The sequence below is a fragment of the Poromitra crassiceps genome, assembly GCF_964638095.1.
Source record: "Poromitra crassiceps genome assembly, chromosome: 11".
Lineage (NCBI taxonomy): Eukaryota > Metazoa > Chordata > Actinopteri > Beryciformes > Melamphaidae > Poromitra > Poromitra crassiceps.
In genome coordinates, this window is record NC_139643.1 from 10042149 (window position 1) to 10051835 (window position 9687).

The 9687-nt window shown below is 40.7% G+C and overlaps 1 protein-coding gene across 1 annotated transcript in view; it reads right to left on the reverse strand.

Annotated features, from left to right (window-relative positions):
• The window catches only part of LOC310784816 (alpha-N-acetylgalactosaminide alpha-2,6-sialyltransferase 1-like), a gene marked incomplete at both ends in the record, with an annotated part of 15726 nt that extends 7113 nt beyond the window's left edge, over nt 1-8613 (reverse strand). The window contains 3 exons of the mRNA XM_083645856.1: nt 3783-3945; nt 7227-7389; nt 8350-8613. Coding sequence (XP_083501982.1) covers nt 3783-3945; nt 7227-7389; nt 8350-8613 — 590 coding nt within the window. The remainder of the gene's footprint in view (nt 1-3782; nt 3946-7226; nt 7390-8349) is intronic.
• Nucleotides 8614-9687: the final 1074 nt, after the last annotated feature.

Below are 9687 nucleotides of genomic sequence, written 5' to 3' on the forward strand. Positions count from 1 at the left end.
TTCCTGTTGCATGGGGGTAGCATGCCAAAGTCACACTCTCTTCCGGTTGCATGGGGGTAGCATGCCAAAGTAACACTCTCTTGCGGTTGCATGGGAGGAACATGCCAAAGTCACGATTACATTTATTCGGCAAGTAAATTGCGGTATTTCAGTTGCTAACTGTTGCTGTCTTGACACAGCCCAAAAACAGGCTCACCACTGTGTGTCTCTGCCTTTATGACCCCCACTCGCAGACGGGTAGGCAGAGCAGAGAGAGAAGCAGAGACAGAAGCAGCGCGTCGACGTCACAGCAAAACCGGTTTCATTCTTATGTAAATTACCACACGCATGTAAACACAATGGGCAATTAAGAGATTCAAGATTCAAGATTAATTTATTGTCATTTTTGTCATACTTGCATACAACAAAGACGAAAATTGGACCGCACTAGAATAAGCAGTGCCAACTTAGTTAGACAGACGAGACTAAAGTAAATACAAGGAACTTTAGGTGAGAAAAACTACTACTTAAAGGGATGAAACGATTCTAGATTAACACAGCATTACACATGGGCCATGGTAGAATAAAAATAAATACATCTGGGATAAAAAACGTAGTGCAAGTGTCACATTTAAAGTGCAATAATGTAATTAAAAAATATAAGGGCACACACATGCACACACGCACACACACATGCACACACAGACACATGCACACACACACACACGCACACACAGACACACACAACAGCAGCTACTTGTTGAAGTGACCAGTGCAAGTTAGTGGGCAATACGGGGCAGTGGCTGTAATTGCGGGGGGTGAAGCGAGTTCATGGTTCGCACCGCCAGGGGGAAGAAACTGTTTGTTATCGAGGTATGAGAGCATGAAAAGAATGGTACCAGGAGTTTGGATCAGTAGGTAAAGCAGCAGCAACCTCTCATCATGTGGTAGGTTGTGGGTTCAAATCCAGGCTTATAACAGTGACATTCACTCCCGCACGCTCACTGTACAGTATGTTTATGTATTTGGAAAAGGATCCGCTCAGCTCACATGTTCACCAAAATATGAGCTTGTTCAATGAACAGGTCTCTTTTAGAGCATTCATGCACAACACTGAATCTCGGTGCACACAAATCTCCTATCTGTTGCTTTACTGCTACAGTATAGTAGTAGTATTGATCAGATTTAGAGCAGTGATTCCCAACCAGGGGTACGTCACATGTACCCCTAGGGGTACTTGAGCAGCTTGCAGGGGGTACTTGGAAACTGGGGATTACAATTTACTTCCAAAACTATGTTAAAAAAGTATTCCAAGTAATTTCATATGGCCATTGTTAAAATGGTACGTGCGCGCCGCAACTAGTTCCCCCCCCCCCCCCCCCCCCCCCCCGGCAAGTGTCAGCTGTTACATTGTTATGCTACTGATAATTGCCACCCAAACACCTTCAGTTCAGTGAAACATTTTGTATGGATTTACTTGTAATCATCAACACGCATGAGTGAGGGGGTACTATTGGCATGGAAAAACAGCTCAAGGGGTACATAATAGAGCCAGACCGATATATCGGTGCACCGATATTATCGGCTGATATTGGTCAATAACCGATATATCAGTATCAGCCAATATGTTGGCCGATATTGCCGATATACAGTATATATATAAAAAAAAAAAAAAGTTATAGACAGCATGTTGTGTATATTTGTATAATTTTCCTTAAAGCAGCTACGAGCAACTTTTTCGATTGTTATTAAACAGTATAAATTTAATATCAATGCATCACATCTTACCTCTAATAGTCGACGAGACCAACGCAGACTAGTCTCGCTTGAACCCCGAGTGAATCAGCCAGTGTTAGTGTGTCTGTAGCCAGGGCAGATCAGGAAGTGAAATGAAACGGTTTGCAGCAGCCACTTCGGCCATAACCACAAAATAACTTCCAAAAAACCTGTTAGAATATAACGAGAGATGTTCCCGCGAGTATGCGTGGCGTTCACATTGTTTATGTTATGTTGCTAGGCAGCGCAAACGGCGTTGGAAGGCAGCTGCGTTTCACTTCCTGGTTTCACTTCCGCGTTTCACTTCCGGGTTACCCGGTCCGGTTGCTCTAGAGAGCCCCCTGTTGACGCGAGTTTAGACAGACTATAGACTTAATAATCACCTAAGGGAGCAATCTCAGATACACACGGCTTTGGTCTCGTCGACTATTAGAGGTAAGATGTGATGCATTGATATTAAATTTATACTGTTTAATAACAATCGAAAAAGTTGCTCGTAGCTGCTTTAACTCAAGTTTATACACATATATATATATATACACACATACATATATACATATGTGTATATATATATATATATATATATATATATATATATATATACACACACATACACATATTAGTTATATATATATTACTTAGTTAGTATATATATATATATATATATATATATATATACACACACATACACATATTAGTTATATATATATTACTTAGTTAGTATATATATATATATATATATATATATATATATATATATATATATATATATATATATATACTATAACTGTCTATAACTATATATGGAATTGGGGGGTTAGATCAACATGATTCCCGAGCGCGCGCACGCTGCCGCTCACCGCTCCCCCGGGGGATGGGTCAAATGTGGAGAACAAATTTCACACATTGTGTGACAATCAGTGGGACTTTAGCTTTACTTTACTTCCATTGTAACAGCACAACCCACACCAATTAGTTCAAACATCTTCATTCAGGGCAGACTTTTAATGTAAAGTGGTGCATTATGTGTGTAATACAGAAATGTCCTTAATGGTAAATGGACTGCATGACAAGCTGCCATGCAGGGTGCTGGCTATAGTCATCAAAAGCAATTTCAGGGATAAAACCATCAACCTTCTGTAGTGGACGCCACTACGCCCTATGGTTTGATGTGTGTGTGGGAAAGACTCAATGACAACTGAAAATTCTGATTTCAGAACACAAAAGCTCCATCATGAGACAAGAACTAACCCCTCCTGTTGCAAAACACGTTCTTGAACACAGCCACGTAATCTTCAGCTAACATTTCCAAGATATGGAAAAAGTTCATGAGACACCGCAAAATAAGGAGGCAACATGTTGAGTTTTAATTACTGTTACTGACTCAACTGTCTGAAGTTGAAAATTGTTCATCCCACATGGGATTTGAACTTTGAGCCGCAATAGTCTTTAGTTAGCATAAGTCATGAGCTTTACCAAGTGAGCTATCCAGACAGTTGTATTTTACTTTGTAAACCATATTATATGTATCTGCAGAGCCAGAGAAGTACTTGTCGTATTGACAGTATGTTCTACCCAAATACAACTTTCTGTCCAGATACTTAAAGGGATATTGTACACAAAAACAAGTACTTATGTGACCACAACACCCTGACTGACCCCGTCACCCTTACTGACCACTACACCCTTACTGACCATGCTTGGACCCCGTCATCGCCGCTTGCGGCTATATTTATATATATATTTATGTATAATAAAGTGTATTGATAAGCTGTAAAATATCCTGCCTACATTACCTCAAGTCATCTCAACTAAGTCTTTGATATTTGAGGGACCATTGCAAAATAAATTGTGTAATATGATGTGTATATATAATATAAGAATATTGGCCAATATATCGATATCAGATTTTTTTTACTCCCTGATATCGGCATCGGCCTCAAAAACCCAGTATCGGGCTCTAGTACATAAGACAAAAAAGGTTGGGAAGCACTGCTTTAGAGCGTAGTATTCTGTGCCCATCTTACCGAAACACATAATCGTGTGCGTTTATCTCCTTCCCCATGCCAGAGCCATAGAGGATCCCACCGTTGCCCACCACAGCACAGCGCATACAGCCGTCACCATCGCCTCTGGGGAGGAGCAGTGGCTCCTTCGGCTTTGGGATCAAATCCACAGCTGCCTTCACTTCTGCAAAGCCAAGCAAAACATATAAATTAATACATAAACCCCAACCCTGGCACAAAGGCCAGCAGTACCCTGCTTTTCACCATTAGGTGTCAGGCTTCACCACCGATTTAGGTGTGGTTTAGTTCCTCTTTAAATTAAAATGCACTGTGCAGACACACAGTTTGAAGCCTCTAGCAACCCAGTCTCAAATATCTATTTTGAATAGGATATAGGCTATCAACATGTGATTCTAAAGTCTGAATCCAGGCTAATTCAAATGAAATGGAGCAGAGACCACTGATTTTGGGGGGCTTAGTATTAATGAATGAATGAATGAATGAATGAATGAATGAATGAATGAATAAAGTTTATTTCGCGCCACATCACAAAACAAACAAACATGCGAAACAAAACAAACATATGATGCTGGCCAAAAAGGTTAGGGCTGAAGCTATAAGCTTGTAAATGCCCTAACCCAGTTCATCTTATAAATTACAAACTTTCCATATGGTCTAATTACAAAAAAAACAAACAAACAAATTAACAAAAACAGCAAGCAATTTTTTTTTTTTTTTTTTTAAGCATTTGATCTATACGTCATATATACATTTTTAGCATTTGAACTATACATCATCGAAAGACAGTTAACCATCAGTTCTATATTTCTCCAGTATAAAGTGTTTCAACTTTCTCTTAACTCATTCATGGCCAGTTTAGGACTGCCAATATTTAGCACAGGCCAAAGATTTTCATAATTGTTGGTCATCTTTCAAGACCCACAGTAAATTATCTATTAGCACCAAAGTGATTTGCAATAGCTCAAAATGAAGATGTACGTCTCTGGGTTCACCAGGAAAAAAAAAGTGAGCTTTTAGCATGTTCTGTACTCTACTTATAGCCCTTTATATACACCCTGTTTTCACCAAAAAGGTCTCTCTGACAAGATAAATTGCAGATATTGGCATTTTTCTAAATCACACAATCTCATGCAGAACTCGCTCTCAATTCTTTTATTTTGAACTGTATTGACATCAGACATGTAAATATTATTCGTTATGACACAAATTAAAAAAATAATAATATATATATATATATATATACACATGAAGTGCTTTTTTTTTACATTCAACAATACAGTTTACTCGGTGTGAGTGAGTGTGCAGACAGACACACAGACAGACAGACAGACAGACAGACAGACAGACACACCGACAGACAGACAGACAGACAGACACACACACACACACACACACACACACACACACACACACACACACACACACACACACGATCCATCTTTTATCTTCGTTGCATGATTTCTAACCCCACATAGGATAAGCAATAACCACGCCCTGTGGCGCTGGGATTGGCCAGGAGCAACACTGGAGGGCACGCAGCCCAGCGATTTCATGAACCAACTGAATAGCTCTTGAGAACAGACAGCGGGCTGCTGTGACTGCCGCTTCTGCCTTGTCTTCTTGCCTCCCTGCTATCTGATCGTTCCTGTTTTCCCCTCGGCTATTCAACACTTCCTCACCACCCTCTGGATTACCCGTCAAACTGATCGATCATTTCCTCATTCCTCCGATGATCAAACACATCTCTCTGGATTACTTTCTCTCGTTTTCTCCCGGCTGGCACAGAGGAAGGCGACTCCAGCTCGTGCAGCGCGCCGAGCGGCGTTTCAATGGCGTTTCTCCTGTCTGCACAAGGAGGAAGCATTTATCCGTTTTCTGATTTTCTTCCTGCTCAATTTCAAAACACGTGTTTGTTCACGTGTTGTCTTAGATGCTAGGGACCTGATACTATGTCAGAGGCTGGGGAAGTGTTTGAAATACGCCCTGTACTAATAAAAACAAAAACACGTCAAACACGTCTTTGGCGTGGATGGCTATTTCTGATAAGACGTCAAAGACGTCTTTGGCGGTGAATGAGTTAAAATGAACAATATTTTTACTTTCCTTTAACTCCTCCGGTAAACCATTCCACAACTTCACCCCACAGACAGAAATGCACATGCTTTTCTTAGTGGTGTGCACAGTCGGCTGTTTTAAATTAAATCTCCCTCTTAAGTTATATCCCCCTTCTCTATCATTGAACATTTTTTGGATGTTGTTTGGCAGTAGATTTTGTGTTGCTTTAAACACTATTCGTGCAGTTTTGAAATCCACTAGATCCCTAAATTTCAATGTATGTGACTTTAAAAATAAGTCATTGGTGTGTTCATAATAGCCTACATTGTTCACTATTCTAATTGCTCTTTTTTGCATGGTGCTTATTGTCTGAAGGGTGCTCTTGTATATTTCCCCACACCTCCACACAGTAGATTAGATATGGTAGAATAAGAGTGCAGTACAGTGTATACAGTGATTTATGGTTCAGAACGTGCCTCGTTTTACCCAGTAACCCCACACTCCTTGCTAATTTGGACCTGACATAGCTGACATGGGGTTTCCAGCTGAAGTTGTGGTCGATTATGACGCCCAGGAATATGTTCTCATATACTCTTTCTAAACTAACACTTTCTATTTTTAATTCCACCGGTGCCTTCAAATGTATGTTACGATTTCCAAAAACCATGAATTTGTTTTTTTTTATATTCAAAGATAACTTATTTGCATCAAACCACAACTTCAGCTTGCCCAATTCGGCTGAGACAACCTCCAACAACTTTTGAAGATTCTCCCCTGCACAGAAGACATTTGTATCGTCAGCAAAAATAACACATTTAAGTATATTGGAAACATTACATATATCATTTATGTACAGCAAAAATAATTTTGGTCCTAGAATTGACCCTTGCGGCACACCACAGGTGATGTCTGAAAGTGAAGACCTATATTCCCCTATCTGTACAAATTGTTGTCTATTTTCTATATAGCTTTTTAACCAATGTAGCCCTACCCCTCTGATCCCAAACCATTCCAGTTTTTGTAACAGAATGTCATGATCAATTGTATCGAATGCTTTCTTCAGATCTATAAATATGCCTAATGCAAACTTCTTATTATCAATTGTACTAGTTAGTTCTTCTACAAGATCCATTAGCGCCATTGAGGTTGATCGATTCTTTCTAAAAAGTATCACATTAACTACTACGCAATACTGCAATTGGCAGACACGCACAACAAACAAACGCATGCGCGCAAAGCACACACACAGACACACACACACACACACACACGCACGCACGCACACACACACACACACACACACACACACACACACACACACGCGCGCACACACACACACACACACACACACACACAAACACACACACCCACACACACACACTCCCGTACCGTTGTGGCTGAACTCCATGAAACCAAAGGGGTTGTTGAAATGGGAAAGTCTGTTCCACTCGCTCATGTTGATATTGTCTTTGTGCATGAACAGAGGCACGTTGGGGATGAAAGCCTGCTTGAAGCTGGGATCCTCACTCTTCTGCAGAGACTGGGGACAGGTCTGACAGTGGCAAAGAAAATACAGTATACTACATGAATCTAACAGGCAAACGTTGAGATTAGAAAATGTGTCATCATACTCATCTTTTGGTTAAACCTGATTGTTTGAGAGAGCTCCATGCAGTGGAGAAAGAGAGGATGGGTCAATCAATCGTCACATAAATGCAGTTTGTTTCAATGACTGATTGAAGGAAGAGGCAGAGGGTGAGGGTTACAGAGGCAGATGGTTACAGAGGGTGAGGGTTACAGAGGCAGAGGGTTATGGAGGCAGAGGGTTACAGAGGACAGCTGAAAAACAAATATAAGCAGGTCACACCACACAAGCACTTTGCCAGAAGATATCAGCCTTGTTTATTCCCTAGCCTCGGAATTCAACTACTCATTTGTTTCACTCAATCATAGTCTCCCATAAACACAAGGTTGTTGTCTACTGAACCGGGCTATTCGTGTTCTTAAATATTGTGTCGTTTCCAATTCTGATCTATTTTTTGTCATACCAGAGGCTGTCTCTGCCTGTCTTTTCCATTGAAAATGGCCATTGTTGTTCTTCGGCTTCCCAGGGAAACAGCGCCCTCTCTGCTGTGGCTACAGGTGGAAACCCGTCATTACACATCTGGAAGAACAGAAATCACAGCCTCTGGCATGACATAAATGGCTCCGAATTGGAAACTAAGCAATATTTAAAGTCTCTGGAAACCAAAATCCACAAAAACCTTCTAACTATTAAATTTAGGGTCTTATGTGAGTAATTGTGTGCCTCAGAAAAGAGAGAGAATTACTTTCAACCCTAACCCCAAAAATCTTTTCTAAAAGGTCTGGATTTCCATTTCCTCATTGAAGAGAGCGGAGCGCGTGGTCCTTCTGTGAGACCATGACTGAGTGAAACGAATGAGTAGTCAAATTCTGAGGCTACCCATTCCCATGTTTTAATGCTACAAGGGTCTTGCTATAGTCTGCTTACTGTCTGTCTGGGTTGGGTATCCAGGTTATACACATCTTCAAAATCCCACTGAGGCAGCTTGTTAAAGTTCTTTTTGAAGAGGAGAGGCATGGGAGTCTCCTGGAGGGAACCTACAGCTCCAGGTGGAGTGGTGCTGTTTTTGAAGAGGAGAGGCATGGCAGTCTCCTGGAGAGAACCTACAGCTCCAGGTGGAGTGGTGCTGTCCGTCTTGACCGTCTGACCAGTTTCTCTGAGCTCACTGAAAAGGCAATTTTCAACCAACATGATTTGACATCATGAATCCTGGAGCCAATCACTATGCAGTATTCAGAAGTTAAAGCCCCAACACATTCTCACTCCCAACTCTTCATATACTGCAGATCCGTCAGGAACACTTCTTGTCATCAAGTCATGAGTTGGGAGTGAGAATGTGTTGAACGCCTGCCTGTGTGGTATGCTGTGATTAGCTAGGTTCTAGAGCACCCTGATTGGTTGCTTTGGATTTTTAAATGAGAGAGGAGAGGAAGTCATTTTAAGGATTTTAATATAATATAGTACTATACATTTAAAAGTTAGGATAAGATAAAAGTGCCATGAGTATTAACTTATGTTAAGTTGCACAACTTGCACTTGATTGTTTTATCTGTATTTGACCAATCCTAGCTACTTAAAAGCAGTGGGCAGCTGCAGTGCCTTTATTAAGGCCATTGGCAGAAGTGTGTGATACCTAACATCCCTAACTTACATGTCACCCACCCTCCATGCTGTCTTTGCCTCTATCAAATTGTTTGTCTCCCTAAGTTTTATTTATTTTTATTTAGCACACACTAAAACAGTGCAAGGAGGGAACGAAGCCCACAGGGCTTGTGCGGAGTTCCACCCCTATCAACAATCATAATCGTGCAATCATAATCATATAAAAAATAATCATATAAAAAAATTACAAAGTTACAATAGGCTAACAGAAAATTAGTCTATTGACATCCCTAGGCTAACACAATGACTTTTGCAGATACATAAGGAGACAAGGTACAAAGCAGAGCGTTGCAGATGGAGGAAGAAGGAGACAATATACACAGATCGGAGAAGGGCACACAAAAGAAGGCAAAAGAAAAACAATAAACGTGACAATGGCAAGGGCAGAGAGGGAGTTGGATTGATGATTGGATGGTTCATGTATGGATAAGATGCTTTTTAAGATGCTTTTTAAAGAGTGAGTGAGAAGCTATGGATCGGAGTTGAAGACTTAATTCACTCCAGAGCATGGGGCCTCTATAAGAAATGTTGTGTTGATGACTTGATGTTCGGGTGAAGGGTAAATAGAGGTTATTATTGTTGTGTCTTGTGTGATATGAATGT